General features: G+C 39.7%; 1 protein-coding gene across 1 annotated transcript in view; it reads right to left on the bottom strand.

The window, feature by feature from the left end:
• LOC122801053 (O-acyltransferase like protein-like) overlaps positions 1 to 19,946 on the bottom strand; it is a 676,941-nt gene that overhangs the window by 459,812 nt on the left and 197,183 nt on the right. Inside the window, exon 5 of the mRNA XM_044070575.1 lies at positions 4,747 to 4,849. Within this exon, the coding sequence (XP_043926510.1) occupies positions 4,747 to 4,849 (103 nt within the window). The remainder of the gene's footprint in view (positions 1 to 4,746; positions 4,850 to 19,946) is intronic.

The raw sequence follows: 19,946 nt of genomic DNA on the forward strand, positions 1-19,946 counted from the left end.
GCAATTCATATCCCTGTTCACAATGTTCCTCAAACACTCCATTACACATTCATTACATTTCTTTTTTCAGTTGCCCTTCTTGTGCATTGCTCTGAAATCACTTGTGCAAAAGCCCTTGACTGTATACTTTCTGTAAAAATCTTCTAGTATTTGTGCCAAATAATTTTCCCTTATGTACACAGTCAGAATTGGTCTTATATATTTTTTTCTTCTCTGTCTCTAATGGTCCTTGATGCTGTCTTCATTACTGGCATGATTCAATTTCCAAAACTTCCAGCTCGCCATCCTTCACTCCACTTAGTATCATATGTAGAAGGATCATTATTAATAGTTCAACTGAGCCATTAATGAATTAATTATTTCACTTCTCCCCACTTACCTGTGCCTTAGTCTTGGGGATACACTCTACCAGTACTCCCAGAAACCACCTTATTCCTCCTAAGTTTCACAGGTCAAGTTTTTTCAAATCATCATGCAGTTTTTGTTCTAACACTGTTTTCATTGCCAGTCCCTGTGTACCTGTTGCTATTATCATTAAAATCCCCCATAATCCTCTCATCCCCCCAGGCATTCATGGCCATCAGTTCTTTCACCTTTCCTCATGCACCACTGCATCTCATCTGCCCTCCTTATCTTCCCTTTTGCTTCATCATTGCCCATGCCCCCTGACCCCATTCCAGCCCCCTGACCCTGTTTGTCTCTTGATTACATGTACAACCTCAGAATGTATGACATGCATTCTCCCACTTCCATCAGTATCCCACCTAATTTAGACCCCACCATCTTATATAAATTCCTTTGTACATAGTATTCACTCCAATCATTTGAATTCTTCTTTTAGCAACTTTAGCCTTCCAAATCTTCCTCATCTTCTGCTTCCAAACAGTTCTATAGCCCTAACCCGCCATTATATTACCCTCTTCTCCCCTCCATCTAGTCTATTTCTATGCCTAACCCATCTTACATCATCCTAGTTTAGTGTCTCGTTAGCTTTTCCTTTCACTGTTATGTTAAAATATTGAATACAAAATTAGTCAGGGCTCAAATGATCATATCTGACCAACTGAAAATACTAAATAATGTAAAATACAATCTTCCACCTCCATACTCACATCTTTAAACTTGCTAATTTCAGTATCGCACGACAGTGCATGTGAGGAAAGGCTTCCTTTTGTGCACTGTTTTGTGATTCCATACATTACAAAATAAAATGTTTTTGCAGTGCTTTTCCAAAGGGGCACACCTTCCTCCACCCATACACCCCCACATCTCTAAATATACTACAGTATGGAAAAGAAAAATTCCCTATTCCAACATAACCATAATCCAGCAACAATGCACTGATTCTGATAAACAGTGATCTGATGAAACAGGACATTGGATAACTCTTATGGCAGTCTGTGCATTCGACTACCTGCATGTAGTCCTAATCTTCACACAGAAAGTCAATAATATTTGATAAAACAAATAAATGCAGTAATCAAGACTATTAACAGAAATTCATGTAATATAAAAGAAGTAAATAGGATATATTACTGAGCAGCTAAATTAATAACAGATAAAGTCTTATCACAAAAATGCAGGGCAGTAAGGGAAAGGAAGGGGAGAAATCAAATGCCATCATGGAAGCATCAAATAAAGTAAACTGTAAAGCAAGTAAGACAAGAAGTGTAACTGTTAGAAGATTACAGAAGAAAGAAAAGATAAACAAAAATATTTAGAAAAACAGATGTGATAAAAGCAATGCACAGTATCAGACAAGACCAGGATCTATTGTACACTATTTTAAACAATAAACTAAAGAAATTGGCACAGGCAAAAAAAAAACTTAGAAGATCTGCAGGTAAATATAAAGGAAAAGTACAAAATAATCAATTTATTGATGACCAAAAGAGTTTTAAAGAAACAAAGCAATGGGAATAGAAACACCACTAAAAAAAAGAAGAAACAGACATGTTCTGGAGAAATAATCTACCCTGTGGAACATAACAAAGATGCTAAATGGCTAGAGGTAAAAGAAACAATAAAAAAATCAATGTACAGGATATGAAATGAGATGAAGAAATGTTCAGAGAAGCTAAAGCAAAATTAAGAAAAGCTTCTTAATGGAGAACATCAGGTCCAGATACAGTACCTAATTTCTGGCTAAAAGTATTAATATTTACACGAAAAGTTAGCCGTGGGTAAGAACTACTTCCCAAACAGACACCAACCTGATTAACAAGAGGAAAAATTATATTACTCTTTAAGAGTGAATCTGCAAGCTATCCTAAAAACTATTGACCAATAACTTGCCTTCTGACAATATATAAAGTATATACTGAAATTGATGCTGACGGAGTTTATAGTCATTTACAAGAAAACTCAAACGTGGCAATAGAACAAAAGGGTAACAAAAGAAAGTCATATGGAACAAAGGATCATTTGTTGTTAAAGTCATAATGGAGAATTGTAAAAAGGGGAAGAATCTATGCATGGCATGGATTGAGTACAAAAAAGCATTTGACAGCATCCCACATTTATGGATAAAGGATTGTTTACACATGTATAAGACACAAATCTATGACGAACCATCGAGCAGAAAGATTGTCAAAAGTCATATGATTGATCCCATATAATCGAACATTCAGTCCATCAAAAAAAAATCCAAATGAAAACAATGCCCACATACAACAGGAAAAATGCTTTTGCAGGGGGCAAGCCCCATACTTCCCCACACCTCCTGCTAATTATTTATACCAACTCTGAGAATGCACTACAGTGGGGAAAAGGGCAAATTTCCTTATCCCTACTGTAACATGTTCTCAGTCAGAATGGTTTGACGAACTGAATTTTTGTTCATATGGTTTTCGGCATATGACTTTCAACAATCTGTCCATTCGCTCGTTTGATAGAAACAGATAAGATTGACTACATTGATCAATTACATTATAGTGACCAAAAAACAGTGGCAAAACACTTTGCAGCTAAGCCATGGTAAAGGACAAATTATTATAGCAGGGATAAAAAGTCAAAGTGGGATATTCCAAGGTGACTCTTTGCTACCACTTCTCTTTGTCTTGCCCTTAACCCATTAAGCCATCTACTTAACAGATTAGGGCATGGTTACAATCTGGCACCCTGAAAACAAAAAAGTGCAATGACTTCTCATCTTCCTTTTGTGGATGATTTAAAACTGTATAGTTCATCAGATAAGGAGCTGAAAGCAGAACTGCAAGAAGTCAAAACTTTCTCAGATGATATAAGAATGTCATTTGGTCTTGATAAATGTGCAAAAGCAACCTTTAAAGCAGGAAAACTGCAGCACCAAGAAAATATCAGTTTGGGACAGGAATGTGATATAAAGGAACTTGAGCAGGAGGAAGTGTATAAATATCTGGAAACTGATGAAGGATTGGCAATAAAACATGAACAAATGGGAACAAAACTCAATAAGGAATAATTTAGAAGATTAAAATTATTATTGAAAACAGTCCTAACATCTACAAACAAAGTCCAAGCTATAAAACAATTTGCTCTTCCTGTTCTAACTTACAGTTTTGGGGTGATTGACTGGTCTCAAAATGTATCCAATCAGCTGGACAAGAAAACAAGAAAATTATACCATGACCCCCCATTAATATTCCAAAACGTGCACGCTGATTGGTCAGCGTGCACGTTGTAAATCGACTTATACTAATGGAAAAAGGTCCGATCGCCCAGACTTTTTCCATTAGTATAAGTCTTTTTTAAAACACTGTCTCGCTATGTTAAAGGAGTTTAACACAGCGAGACAGGTTTAAAAAAAGCAATGGAGATCTCCGTTGCTTTTTTTAAAGCTGTCTCGCTATGTTAAACTCCTTTAACATAGCGAGACAGTGTGTAAAAAGCAACAGAGATCTTGCTTTCTCCGTTGCTTTTATTTAAACCTGTCTCGCTATGTTAAATGGGTTTAACATAGCGAGACAGCTTTAAAATAAGCAACGGAGATCTCCGTTGCTTATTTTAAAGCTGTCTCGCTATGTTAAACCCATTTAACATAGCGAAACAGTAAAAAGCAATGGAGATCTTGCTTTCTCCGTTGCTTTTGCCCACAGCCCTGATGTACTGCGATGGCATACAGATGCGCAGTACATCAGAACTGCCGCAGAATACCAGACAGCTGCGGAAGGGCAGCAAGGAGGCATCATACAATACCATTATTTAAGAAAAGTAATTATTTTTTTTCTTAAATAATGTCATTGTATAATAGCAATAACCCACTTCTGGGTGTGGGTAATGCTGGATTTACCCACGGTTGGCTTTGTTTGGCCACTTGGGCTTCGCCCTCATGACCAAACCACGCCAACCGTGGGTAAATCCAGCATTACCCACACCCAGGCGTGGGTTATTGCTATAATACTTCACTGGTAGTGTGTCCTACTCTTTGCCTACAGGAAATTCACAAGTGCCATATTCATTTGCAGCTGAATGCCACTCCAGCCATACATTCTCAACCAAATGTACCAAAGGGAAATGCCTCACTGCCTAGGCAGCTGAACCTGTTTATGCATCATGTGCCCACTGTCTGTTGTGATAGACTATGGCTGTCATGAAATTAATGAAGTGGATAATCAGAGAAAAAATAATTATTTGTTCCTTTCCACTTCCATTGTTGTTCACTTTCTTCTATCTTGCATTCATTATCTATTATTAAAACCTTATTACAAATTATGACATCACATTCCAAGTTTTACATTTATGGTACAAAATTTTACATTACTTTACCTGATTAAAATAAAGGTGTCCACAGCTAAATAGAAAGGTCCACTGCGAGAATATACATAGAGTGGATTTTTAAGTACAGTTTCTTTCCATTCTGCAGCATTATCTGGAAAAATTAAACAATTTTATAAAATTATTGATAACATAATATCTATAGTCAATGAATATAGTGATGTTAACATACAATACTTTGTTACTTCTAATTCCATTTGTGGAATAACAATGTTAATCTTAAAATCTGTTTTGCTGTTAACAGTAATGCATATGTAGGAGATATACAGTTGTACAAAACATGTAATGTATTGACAAGTCAGAAACTGTAGCTCACTAAAGGTTAGGGAACAAAATGGAGAATCTGGAGTAGGTTCTAATGTGGCTGTATAAGTCAAATTCTGGACGGGCAACAGGACACAGAAGATCAAAATGAATGGACTCAACTCAGAAAAATAAAATATGGCAACACACGAAGTACAGCAGACTCATTATTGAATGTTGTTCTTTATAAGTAGTATTGTAGAATTAGAAAAAATGTTTTGCGTTTTTGTGAAAACACAAAGTTGCACAACGATTTACACACAAAAGGTCTAGAAAGAAAGAGGACATGCATGGCTAGACTGGTGAAGTGATCTAAAGATTGTCAGCTTAATTTTAAAACCTGCACCTGAAAGTACATATACAAAAGAGGGTACGCAATTGGAAGGGACGTAATGACAAGCATAAACATGGAAAGGGACCTAGAGGCAATCATATCTGGGGGTGTAAAGGCAAGCAAACACAAAAGACAGCAGTAATGCCAGGATACATATGAAAAGACATTTCCAGTAGAAAATAAGTCATTATGTCTGTACCAGGATGGATGAAGTCCAAAGGAGCTGCAAAAATGGTGCAAAATGCATATAACATGTAAAGAAAGAGGGTAAGAATTTAATATCTGTTGTCTAGGAGAAAGAAGATTCCGATAGAGTATGGCAAAAACTTTTAAACACCTTAAGTGGTGTCAGTGCAGTCTAAGTGGCTAACATACCATAATTCACAGTCAGGTTATGCACTATGCCAGATGTTATTGCACAAAAGTTAGCAAAGCACATCATAAAAGTGGCTAAAACTAAAAGGCACTAGAATATGGATACAAAAATAATCACATAATGACATGTCGATGAAGACGAACAGTCTAATGAATACTTTAACAGCCACAAAATGAAGGTCTGCCTGAATAGGTCTTGCTCCATAGTCACCAAGGATTGGGAATGCAAGGAGTTGTTTCTCAGTACAAAGGCAAAAAGCATATCAACATTTGTAGAGCTGCAACAATCAAATGTGTTTGGAACAGCAGAAGTTATAACCGAAAAAGACGAAAAACCACTTAAATGAAAAAGAAGCAAGTGGAGTGGTAGGAGAAAGCTAGTAAAAAGCTAATAAAATTCACGTATCGTCACTGCAACAAATCCGTTTATAAACTATTAATTTTTTATATATAAGTTTACTAACATAATATACATATGGTGTTTTAATTATGGTATGCATTATGAACCAGTTTTTATTCATATATAAGTTTTTATCTATATAGTATTTCAATAATGTTTAGATAGTTGTTCGTGACCAGCATGTAGTTATTATATTTATTTTATTTGATTATATAAATTCATATGTTACATATACATTTACATATACACATAAAATATAAATACAGGTTCTTGCATTTTTTTCAGGATGTTATATTATTTATTATTTGGTTATTAATTTTTTGTGCCATCTTTTGTAAGGTTATCAAATGCAATATTGACCTCTGTAGATTTTTCTAAGTAATTCCTAGTAGCATTCATCATGTAATTTATTTTGATATATATTTTTTTTAAAAAGTTTTTTGAGTTTAACATGGTTTATAGTATGGTAACATTGTTTGTTTATCAAGAGAGGATTTTATTATTATTATTATTTATTTAAACAATGTATTTCATTTATTCATTGATTAATTGATTGATTTTATAGGGTAAATTATTAACTAATTGTGTAACAGGAGTATATATATGCATTGTTAGAGGTTGTTCTTGGTCTGAAGAAGGTGGATTATTTGTACCACTGAAAGCGCTTAAAAAATAAAACCAAATAAACGGATTTGTTGCAGTGACGATACGTGAATTTTATTAGCTTTTTACTAGCTTTCTCCTACCACTCCACTTGCTTCTTTTTCATTTAAACAGCAGAAGTTATAGCAGAGCAGTACTTAATGTGTGTGAGCACCACTGGCCTCCACCCTAAAGTGCAACACAACTGTGGGTGGCACGATCCAAAATGGTACAGGTAGAAGATAAGATGCCATCACATAATGGACCAGAAGCGGCTGGTCTAGTTCTGAGTGCACAGGGATATTAAACAAGAATTTGTAGACATGTATGACAAATAGCATGAATTTGGAGGAATGCATGAATGTCCTAGACTCATAGTTGCCAAGGTATTTGCAACCTACGGGGACCACTCAGAGTCAAAACAGGGGATATTTTAGATATATCACAGATGTCAGTCTACAGAATCCTCAAGATATTTCTCAATACATTTCTAAAATTTCTACTACATATGGTTTCAGTTTCCTTAACACTGCAAGGAAAAGAGCTACACTGTGAGTGGCTTCTGTAATATCACCAGCCTCCCCAAAATGCTGGGTGCTGTAGACTGCACACGTGAGAGTAAAGGTGCCACCATGTGCTCATGGACTTCATTGCACCAATAGGAAGGGTCATCATTCCATTAACTACCAAGCAGTGTGCAGCTCAGAGGGTCTGATAAACAATGTGCCTGCACAGCACCCTGGTGGTCTCCATGACTTGCACATATGGCATAGAGGTCTACTCTGTCACCACTACCTGCACAGTGACACTCCACAGGGTCATCTAGTAGGTAAATGCAGACACACAGCCCCCATATCTGAACCCACAGACAGCATGCACCCAAGTCTCTCTCCTGTTCTATTATGGTACAGGTAATGAGGGATACCTAACAGAGTCCTGGTTGAAGACTCCCATACAGTATGGCCAAAATGCAACATAACACCACCCATTCATAGAATCAGAGCACTGTAGAGCTAGTGTTTGGCCTGCTGAAATCTCAGTTCCACTGCCTTAACATGTCTGAGGGGCATCAAGGTATGCCTCTGCCTACAAGCTATGTGCAATATATTGTATGGTACACAACATGGTCAGGACAGATGATGCAGCCCAACCTTCAGTCCAAGGAACATCCAGACCTGCAACAGCAGGCCCTGTCACAGCCCCCGCAAGTACACCCTCCAGCAATAATGACAGTAATAATGACACAGCTACATTATACACACACCCTTGACAGCATCATGCATGTGTATATGAGAGTGGAATTTGCTATCAACCCTGACATGTACACATTTGGAGTGCAGTATCACACAGAACAAAATGATGCATACATTGTTATTTAAAAGCTGTGCTGGGCAATGAATGGTGGAATGACACAGTGTATAAGACTTCTCAATGTACACCACAGAGGAAGGAAGTAGAGAGGGCGTGGGTCAAATCCATCATCATTTGCATAGGGATGCATTGAAACATGGCTGCAAACACACCTAAGAGGGGCGTTTACAGGTCAATCAAGACAGAGACATGGGCTTTGTGTAGGGGGGACACCTGCATCATAGATAATTTTGTCTGTGGATAGTGTAGGTGAGCCACTACATCACTATACATTTGAGTCACTGCAATGGCTGGATTTGGTAGGACTAGTAGTCCCCCATTGACACTGATGTAATGGTATGCCTGAAAAAGGACCTGCATGGGGTTCCCCACTATGTTATACTGGCCCTGAAAGTTTATTCCATGGTTCCCACAACATGGGCAGCAGAAGGTGATACCACTAGTCTCTCAGGTGCAGTCTATGCTCCCTGCAATACTCTCCCTAGGCAGCCATGGATAGCACTGCCAGATATGACAGTGAGATAGGTACTCAGTATGCTCTATATGGGGTGGACATGATGCCAACATGTGCCACCATGAAACTAATGAAACCTGTTACAACATCATTGGATTTCATTGCCCTGAAGATGCACTGACACTGCTCAATAACATCACAGATAGTGTCATTGAGCCCTATTAGTCTATTGTATATACACTATGGATGCAGTGAACACATTTGGTGGTGCAGCCCCAGGGGTGGGCTGTGGTGTTGCTGTCAAGCATAAGTGAGCCCCCCTTGTCAGGGCTTGCCTGACTCCCATGTTGTGCATGCCCCATATCGTAGGTGTGTGTGATACCATGCTATCATGTTGATCAATGCATGTAAAAATATGTGCCTTGGAATCCTTAGCAGACCCTACATAGATGTTAACCTCAGCCTGATGGCCTGCCACAGCATTTGCAACTGTTAGCATAATAGTGGTACAGCCTGTGACTACACAGTAGAAGATATATCGCAGAGAGTCCAGCTCCCTTGCAACATATCATATAATGATACCTACTGATGTGCATGCAAATAGTGGGTAGTAGCATGGAAATATACAAAATACACATACTTGTTCTTATATTCCTCTGTGCCTGAATGCTCATCTGTACCTGAATACCTTATATATCAATGGTGCAGTGGTGCAGTGGTTATTGTCACATCACAGCAAGAGGTGCTCTGGTTTGATTCTCGGCTGGGGTGCTTTCTGTGTAGAGTCTACATGTCCTCCCTGCATTCGTGTAGGTTTCCTCTGGGTGCTCCAGTTTCCTCCCACTTCACAAAGACATGCATATGGAGATTTTCTCCCTAGGCTCCACTGAAAATTGGCTCATTCCAAGTCAGACTTTCCCAGTAAACAAATGTTAAATAAATAAATAAATAATAAAAATAAAAAGGGAACATGTTCATTGGTATTTGTGTTCTTCCGTGGTCTGTATGTGCAGTGTTGTTGTACAGCAAGAGTGCTATGGATACTGACCTGGTTGCTCTCTCTGTCTCTGTGAGATACGTGATGTTTAACAACTTCCATAACCTGCATTCACCCCCAGCTATTTTACCCATGTCATCACCATGTATTCATCTATCCAGCTATTTCACCCATGTCATCACCATGTATTCATCCATCCAGCTATTTTACCCATGTCATCACCATGTATTCATCCATCCAGCTATTTCACCCATGTCATCAACATGTATACACGACTCCAGCTATTTTACCCGTGTCATCACCATGTATTCACCCCTCCAGTGATTTTATCCATGTCAACATCATCATCATCTCAATGCAGAAATGCTAAGAATGCCTTGTCATGCCTGTGCCATTGAGGAATAAAACCCTGACTATGACCTAGATTATCTGAGATCAAATAGTGCCTCAAATGTTTGATGGCTTAAGTAAGGAGAATGGATCTAGCCATCCTGGGGAGAAGGAAGGAGATGGGGTTAGCCTGGGAACACTATTAAAGTTTGATTTCCCTGGTGGAGACCAGAGAAACAACCACAAGGTACTTTCGCAGACTGGACAAAGTGTCTTACTGATGTCAGTTCCTCACAGAAATTAGGATGGTTCAGAGATGACACCCAGTGTAAGTTTTACCTCAAAGTGTAACTAGGTGCATAGAAGGATAGGTAAATAGCATTAAAAACTCTCTCAGACAGGAGTGTGATGCTCCCCCAGGGTTCAGGATCACCTCACTATTCTAGATATATGTTGGGATTAGCCTAGGGGAAGCTAGGGTGGGTCCAGTACACCTGTTGAATGAGGAGAGTAACTGAAGGCAGCTAATGGATAGCTTTCGAAATCCAAAAAAAAAGACTGTCTCATTCTCCATGAGGTTTGCACTAGAAGGTAGTCTCCCTCCAGTTGTCAGGCTGTCATCTCTGATGCTGCACGCATTTCCTGAATACTGCCTTATCATGACATTGAGATGCTTTCACATTGCTCTGTCATGCAATCCTTCATGTCTACTGTGTTCTTCATGCAGTCCACAGAGTCCGATGAACTCCTCATCTTCCCAAGTGGCATCATCACGACATCATTGTCTACTTGGCCGAAGTTGTCTAACCTCTGCCTTCTGTCCCTTATGGAGGTTATGAGTATACCTATAACAAGAACAGATGGTAGCTATAGGACAAAACTGTTTTGAAACATTAGGCTGCCAATGAGAAACATAAGGCTGCCTTGGACATACACCTTGGTACATATGTACAGAGATGGGAGTACTATAGAGTCCACAGATATGGTATGGATATCGAGGTACACCAGTGGTAACTTGTAACCAAGTACACAGTACACATGCACATATATACAGCTATGGTAGAATTTTACAATGTAATAAGGGTGAATAGTGAGTTTCTCAAGCAGCATAGCTAGGTGCCTAAGGGGAGTGGGGACAGGTGAAATGAGCATAGTGCATTGCTGAAAGGGAATGTCTATAGAGACATCACCAGGTATCCCCTTGGAATACAGCCATAATATGAATGTATAAGTCAAGGAGGATGTTTGGGGAGGGGCAGCTCTTTTGATGTGGGTTATCTTCCCAAAGATACAGTAATATAGATAGCACAGATGCATAGACAGATAGATATACAAGTACACCAGTTAGACCATAGATATATAGACAGATTTATTTATAAAAGCTGTCTTTGTGATGAGCATTGCTGTTATCAAAGGCACACTGATTTTACCACATAATGTTCCCAATTAAGAGCTCACATGCACGTGACACTGTTAATCTAAAGCCTACCACAACACTCTGGGACTGTGTGCAGCCCCTCTGAGCTGCATCTATACTCCCAGATAGGATTGAAATCTGATGCATTACTGCTGCTGCTGCCTTTCAGACATTTTGGCATCTAAGATGGCATATCAGCAACAAAAGTCTCAAAAAAGTGCTAGGCTGTACCAATTATAGGTGAATTAAGCTAGATTCCTGAAATGTCACTGAATCATTGTTGCACTGAAGTGTGTCTGAGACATAAGGCACTGATATGTTTTGCTCCATTCCATCAGCTTGATCTGCACGTCTATATATGCAGCCAGTGGTGCATGTATATGTATCGCACTATGCAGCAGTGCTAAGGTGTGCTTTGTGAGACTCAAGTCACATTTAAAGAATGAAATGGCAGCCTGTCATTTCATTTGGCTTAATATTTGTGGTTATGGCTGCCAGTGCTAGTGCCCCATGGAGAGTGTCTGCTTGATGTACAAAGAAATAAATATCAAGTACATCTAGCACAGTCAGGTCTGGAGGCAGCTTCTGGGACAGATGTAGGTTAATTTTATAAGTTGGATGGCTAGACATCAGCACTACTAACATGTTCCAAACCAGTGTGCAATGCCAACACCAGTACAATGACCTGCAGAACCAGTGAAGATCTATGGGTGTGGAAGAAAAGAATGCCTAAAATGGTGCAGTAAGTGTTCGCCATTTGTGCTGCACTTCCTACTGTTGTCTTAACTGTGTTCTGTCTTTCTCAGAAGTTTTCCTAAAAAAAAAAGTTTGCTTCCCCTGAGAAATACCAGCATATACCAGGTTGTCAGATATGGCTTTCTGTATAGCTGCTCAGGGTGCTGTTGTTTTTCTACTGTGGTGTTTCATGGGGCAGGACACCTGCCTGTGCAGATATGGACTTGTGTCCAGGATTTCATTCTTCTGCATCCTTACACACAGCTATCTGAGTGTTCCCTCCACCTGTGAGCACTGTCCCAGGCATCTGTTTGATTGCAGATACATGTGGCAGTTTAGTTGCTTTATCAACTGTGAGCACCCTCCAAGGCTTTTGCTTCATTGCACCTATACATGAAAGAGTAGCTACTTTCACAGGCTGTGGGCAACATCTCTAGCTTTTGCTTCATTGAATATACATGTGTAACTGCACATTTGCATAGCTTTCTGCATGTCATCCACACCTGTGTGCAATGACTGTTATGTCCCTTTTGTCTTTCAGTATGGATAAAATGAGAGTGTGTTGCTGGCTGTTGCAAAACACAGCAAAGACAGCAAAGACTTACAAACCATCAGGGTGCATGGAGCCCTTACCTCCTCACCTGCACTTATATAATTTGTTTTATGTGAAGAACATACTTGGCAATGACATTCTTTCCTTTTTGTCACCCCTCTGCAGCCATGGTGGTACCAGTGAGCTGCAGCCATGTCAGCTACTGCCTGCTGCCACTACAGCTGGGGCTCAATAGAGGTAGGTGAGCAGGTGGGATTGTCTTACAGGGAGGGGGGTCCAACCCATCCTTGGCACATTGGCCTCCCCGATCAACTGCCCTTGGTCAGCAAGAGCTGCAGGAAGTGGTGGAAGTGGTGGTGAGCACATTGTTGACATGCAGTGCTACTGCACACCAGCCCCTTCTGCAGCAAGTAATATCTGCCTAAATACTTCATACTTAAATTTTCAGGGTCCATGTATTAGTTTCCCCTCAAGTGTTTGGCAGTGCTCTGTACAGACTCAGACACCTTGCATGACATTTTTCCTGTAAAAGCACAATTGAACTTTATCCAATATCTAGTTGCACACAGTACAACTAGTTTGCAGTCAAAAGCACTGTCCACATAGTTGCAAACCAGATACTCCTGACAGTGATTGATATTTTCACTCCAACAGTCTAATCAATAAAAAAGGGTCTGTTGCCACGGATATGAACTTTCCTACTGTCTCCATTACTGGCTTGGTGGATATGAGCATCCCGAGGCAATGTAGAAATTGCCTCATGTTTACTGACAACCAATTAATTCTCAAACAAACTAATATGGTATGTGAGAGATGTATTTAGACAACATCAATGGAGGCAAAGGTATCACATAAAAGTACTCCTAATGTCAATAAGGTTGCCGGTAGCATGAGCAGCGGAACTACAGAGCAAGGGGGGAGGGGAGCTCCCCCACTTTTGCAGATCATACCTCCCAACTGTCCCATTTTCATGCTTTAGCTGATGTGACATAACAGATGGTTTCATTTAGCTGCTGCCAGTTTATTTTCTAGGATCTGCCACATTACGCATGCACTCAAGTCATTGGACCACAGTTACCAATATGACTCAGTCATAGTCCATGTGGGAGTAAATGACCTGAGACATACCTCCCTAGACTATATGAAGAGAGACATCATAGAGCTCTCAGAATATGTGTCTCAGGCTGGTATGAGCCTAGCATTGAGCAGCATTTTACCTTCTCTGAGGATGATGCCACAATATGAACAAAAGATGACTGACTTTAATAATTGGCTTAGTTTCTGGTGTCATTCTAAGGGGGTGCAATATTTGTCAGCTTGGAAGGAGATGGTCAACAGACCATGCTGCTTAGCCAGGAATGGTCTGCACCTCTCCCCTCTATGCTTTCTAATATTAGCTAAAACATTGTCTTCCCCCATAGTGCCTTTTTTAGGCAATGCCAAATGGAAAGTACTTCTGACAGCAAATCAAAACCAAGAAAATCTAAAGGTATTACTGCACAATGCTAGGAGCCTAAACAAAAATCTCCACTCCCTGGAAGTTTTCTTTACCCTAGAGAATTCTGATGTCTGTGCGGTCTCTGAGATGTGGTTTAAAGCTGTGGAGAGCACACCAACTGTGCAAGGTTATAATGCCTTCCACACATTTAGACCTGCTACTTCACAGGCAGGGACTAAAGATGGAGGTGTCTCTATTTACATCAAAAAATAAATATACTTCAAGGCTAGTCAAACAGGACAATGCACTTGAGCTGCTCCATGTTCAAATCACTGTAGGTAAAATTCAGTACCACTTCATTGCAAGCTATAGGTCCCCCTTTATGACCCAGGAAACTCATACCATGTATTTAAACTTATTAGAAACACTAACCATCCAACCCAATACCATATTCATGGGTGACTTTAATTACCCCACCATTGAGTGGGAATCCTATATGACATCAAATATGCATGCACAAAGATTCCTGGATTTTGTAAATACAAACTCCTTGGACCAGATAGTCAGTATATCAACCAGGGGTGCGACCATACTGGATCTGGTTCTCACTAATATGGGAGAGTGCTGCACACACCTACTGTAATGCCTTCCCTGGGAAGATCAGACCACAAAATTGTCTCCTTTGAAGTAAAAATAAAACCTGGACCCCCGGCTCAACCGGGAATATTCAGGAACTATTCTAAGGCTAACCTCCTGCTATTAAGTGAGAACCTGGCAAACTTTCAAGCCCCTATAAACCATGAGAACATGTCTGCCTATGCAGAACTGTTCACAGAAACTCTGTACAAGCATGTTAACAGCTGCATAGAGGCAGCTGTACCCACCAGGAAGAAGTACAGAACTAACTCAAAAAACAAGCCACCCTGGTAGAATCAGAAAATCAATTGGATGTATAACAGGAGGAAGAAAATCATGGCAAATATTAGGAGGTACAGCACCCAGAAGAATAAAACACTTTCATCAAACTAAACAAATAACTCAGAGGACAAATAAAGTCGACCAAAGTCAAATTTGAGGTATGTTTGGCCTCTCAGGCCAAGGACAACCACAAACCATTCTTTAGCTATGTCCGCAACCTCAAAGGCAATACACAATTGTGTGCAGAGCTCATTGAAAATGGAGCCACCTATATTGAGCCCAAAGATATAGCAAAACTCCTGGCTGATAAATTCAGCTCCAGCTTTACTCCTCTCTCCCTCTCAACCTTCCCTCAGGAAATATCATCAAATATAACTCCCCCTACTATCACTAGGGAACAGGTCCTTAATGCTCTCTTTAAGACCAAGAACACTGCATCAACGGGCGCAGACAATATCCCAGGATGCCTTCTAAATAGCATGAAACATGACCTAGCAGGGCTTCTGGAATTACTATTTAACTGTAGCCTCCAAATAGGTTTCATGCCTCATGAATAGAGAAAGGCAACAGTCATCCCTCTGCACTAAGGTGGGCCATCTATAGACACTGTAAACTACAGACCCATAAGTCTCACTAGTCTTATATGTAAAGCCATGGAAAGAATTATCATGGAGATGATCAACAGAGATATAGTAAACCTCCAGATACTGGACCCAAACCAGTTTGTTTTCGTAAAGGGCAGATGATGCCTGCTCAACCTAGTGTACTTCTTTAAGAAGGTCACCAAAGCAATGGAGGAGGGCAAAATCATTCACACTGCCTACCTTGACCTGGCCAAGGCATTTGACACAATACACCGCTCAGGCATTGTTGACAAACTCAAGAGGTTAGGTACAAACCTGTATGTCACCCAGTGGATAGCCAACTAGCTCACAGACAGGACACAGAAAGTAAGAACTGGGGAGTCCACCTCTACAAAGAGGCCAGTCACAAGTGGAGTCCCTCAGGGATCAGTCCTTGGACTGCTCCTTTTTGGCATTTACTTCTCAGAAGTCAAGGCCAATATCATTGATCTCTGGCTGATTAAATTTGTAAATGATTGAAAATTAGGAGCTGTCATTGAATCTCACACTGACACAAATGTTCTCCAGGAGGGGCTGACACAGACAAATAACTGGTGTCAGAGCCATGGACTAAAACTAAATGCCAAGAAATGCATAATAGTATCCTTTGGGAAGTCATCCATCCCTGCTATCATATTGACAACATACCCCTTAGAGTTGACCCAATAGTCAGGGACCTAGGGACATACATAGGTAGTAATTTAACCTTTGACCATCACATGTCTACAGTGGTGAGGAAATCATTCTATGCTGTACAACTTATAAACAAAGGTATGACATCTAAGTCCAAGGAAGTCATTGTTCCACTGTATTTGACATTCATTAGACCTATCATTGAGAACAATGCACCCTTTGGTATGTACCTAACCAGGCATATCCAACAACTGGAATGTCCACAGAGGTTACTCACTAAAAGAATACAGAGGGTGCAAGTAATATGTCCTATGAAGTCCTCCTCAAGGCCCTATCCCTGTATTCTGTCTCCTACAGGCTGTTGAGGGGAGATCTAGGCCTGGCATACAGGGCATTGTTAGACCCCACTCTGATGGACCTCCACAAAACAGACAGTACCAGAATTATCCATTCTGAAGACTTAAACCTTACCTGTGATATAAATAGTACCTGCTGGAGAGATAGGTATGTATCCCAGCGACTACCCCTTCTCTGGAACAGGTTCCCCATCCATGTGAAACAGTTCCTCCCTGACCCAATTCAAATGCAAATTGGACAGTTGGATGGGAAACCAGAAAGTCATCCCTAGTTTGGCACCTATGTCTCTAATGCAAACAGGCAACTTGTAAATGGTTCCTCTCCCAGGCCCATGCTTTACGCTTTACGCTTATCAAGGGTATCAGAACTTGTCAGAGATTTGGGATGCATGGCTAGGCTTAAAAAGGATCAAACACTAACCCTCACACGTACGACTGCTCAGCCAACCAACCTTGGAACAAACACGAAAAAAGCCAGCAAGATAGTTTCACCGTTTAATATAAGGCAAAAAGAACGGACAAACATGTCCAGATTCAAATACTCATACTAGTTTCGGCACCAGCCTTCATCAGTGAGTAAAAAATTATTCACAATCAACTAACAACGTCAGTATAAATACTGTAATGAACCAATAGGGAAATAGACATTCTCATCAGGCTCTTAACACAGATTTAAAGTAACACAGCACCATTAATATAAAGACATATTCCAATACATGTTTGCTTAAACTAATTAATCATACCTAATGCAAAATGGTCCAAAACAAATCAATAAATAATGTTTTTCAACATATTAAAAAATATTGGTGTATATAGTATTGTATTAGTTATGAAAATAAATGGCATGAATACAATATTTATGGTTACATGGTCAAAATTTCATAATCATATGATTTATAAATGGTCATTGAGACCAGGAGGAAAAAGGGCTCCAAGATGTGTAATCCAATATCTTTCTTTGTGGCTTAAAATACCTTGCCATCCTGTCTGATTTTGCCTATTACCTGTAATTTTGTCTATAATAGTAAACATAAACCTAGCACTGGGATGTTTGACTGTATGTAAATATAATGCATTGGATGTTTTGTGATTACGAATATCACTACAATGTTCCCCAATTCTGATACGTAATGAACGTGATGTTTTGCCAACATAAAATGACTTACATTGGCATGTGGCCAGATATATGACCCAGCTAGTTGAACAATTGCCAAAAACCCTAATGTCATATACTTTGCTCGTATTGGAACTTGTGAATTGTTTAAGCTGGTTAACTTGAACACAAGATATACAATGTCCACATCTGAATGTACCCAATAACTCATCCCCCATGATGGTTAGTTGTTTATATTTTAGCTGCCCCACTTTCTCTGTGCTTATAGTGGGAAAACAAAGTACCCAACGTTTTGCCACGTCTAAATGAAAATGAGCACTGATTATCCAGGATATTCCTCAAAAAATCATTAGCTAGTAAGATGTTCCAATTTTGGTTAACCGCTTGCCTGACTGTTTGATGGTTTTTACCTAAGGTGGTAATCAATCTAATCTTTGGGCTATTGGTATTTTGACTCTTGTCCCTGTATTCCAACAATGTATTTCTTTCCTATTTATCTGACCAAATCCTGGCAGATTCAATGTCAGAAGTACAATAACCCCTATCCAAGAATCTTAATCTTAAATCGGCTTTGGCTGCTGTATAATCCTGTTGACAGGAATTAATTCTCCGAATTCTCAAATATTGAGATTTAGGGATGTTCCGGATGGTGTGACGTGGGTGCATACTCTTAGCATGTAACAAGGTATTAAACTGGGGATATTTTCGATGAATTTTGGTATTGAGGCTTAAAAAGGCCCTTGTGGTTGTTAGCCTAGTAAACACCTATGAACCTAAGTGGTAGATTTTCTAGACCACCTTTCATCAGACCACCACCAGACTGTAATGTGGTCCATGCCATTAACTACCTCGTCCCAGGACCTCCATCTTCTGGGACTCAGTAATATCCCTCTGAGCCAGTTGGCAGTTGGCATGCTGACCATACCCCTCCCTGACCCCAGACATTTCCTGGCTTATGTTTGTCTGTTTCTGCATATCCAATGTGTCCATTTCTTAGTGTGCCAGTCTAACACTGTCTGCACTGTATCAGCTTTGTTTGTCTGACCCTGCGCACCCTTCCCAACTTTTTGAATATATATATAAATGGGAGACATATCCCCTCAAAAACATTGTACCCTTCCTCCCCACAACCTATGTTTTTATTCTGTGTGAGCATCTGCTTGCTTCCTACTTTCCTATAGACTCCTTTCCATGTGAACCTCTTCTTACTATATTTACCTATTGTCCTGCACCCCTGTTTCTACCTCTTTAATAGAACAAATCAGGTGTTTAGCTGATGTGGTCCCAAATAACAAGGCTTTATGTTGTTAGGTAAATGGTGCCCAGCTACTGCTAGTCCACAGCAGGTACCACTTCATGCCACCTGCTCTGGACTAGCCATGCATTCTTATGAGCTTGCACAAAGCAGTAGTTGACTGCTGCCTTACCTTACTGTCTAAGTTTTCTCTTTCACTAGTCAGTTGAAGTTACATCTTTTCCATTCTGTACTCTGTGCTTACCCAAAAAACACAGCTAGCTTGCCAACTGCACAACCTGTCCCTGCTTAGTTATTCTTGTCTGCTTTACACTGCAATGTATTCTTGTTATGCCCTACAAATGTATCTCTATGAATCCCAATCATGACAAGGTGGTACAGTTTCTAGTAATGAGGTAGACGGCTCAGAAGAGACATGAAGGAATATTATTTCATTAAAAGGGTAGTGTTTTTACAATTGCTTTCATAAAGAAGTAGTGCAGATATAAACAGTGACAGGATTGCAGAATGAATGGACAGATATAAGGCACAGTTGAAAGAAAATCAATAATAATCTTGCCCCTTAGGTAGAAACTGCAAGCAGGAACATAGTAGGTAAGGTGAGCCAAGTGATTCTTATCTGCCATTTTATTATGGACTTTATATGTCAACAAGATAAGGAACTGGACTTTCTAAGATCCATTCTGACCATTATACAGGTCACAGGGGCATTGGTAAATGTGAATTCTGTACATGTACAGTGTAGAATAACATATTAGCAGCCCATTTTGGAGAGGACACCAGAATACCAACAGAAAACCCACACAGAACTTACAGACTACTTACAAGGTTAGGACTAAAGCCTAGGTTCTAGAACAATGTTGAAGATCTTCACAATAAATACTAAACAGAAATCAAGAAACAAAACCTGGAACACAGAAAGCTTGATGAAAATGAAAAAGAA

The sequence above is a fragment of the Protopterus annectens genome, chromosome 1.part0 (genome assembly GCF_019279795.1).
Source record: "Protopterus annectens isolate FY-2018-M chromosome 1.part0, PAN1.0, whole genome shotgun sequence".
NCBI classification, from domain to species: domain Eukaryota; kingdom Metazoa; phylum Chordata; order Ceratodontiformes; family Protopteridae; genus Protopterus; species Protopterus annectens.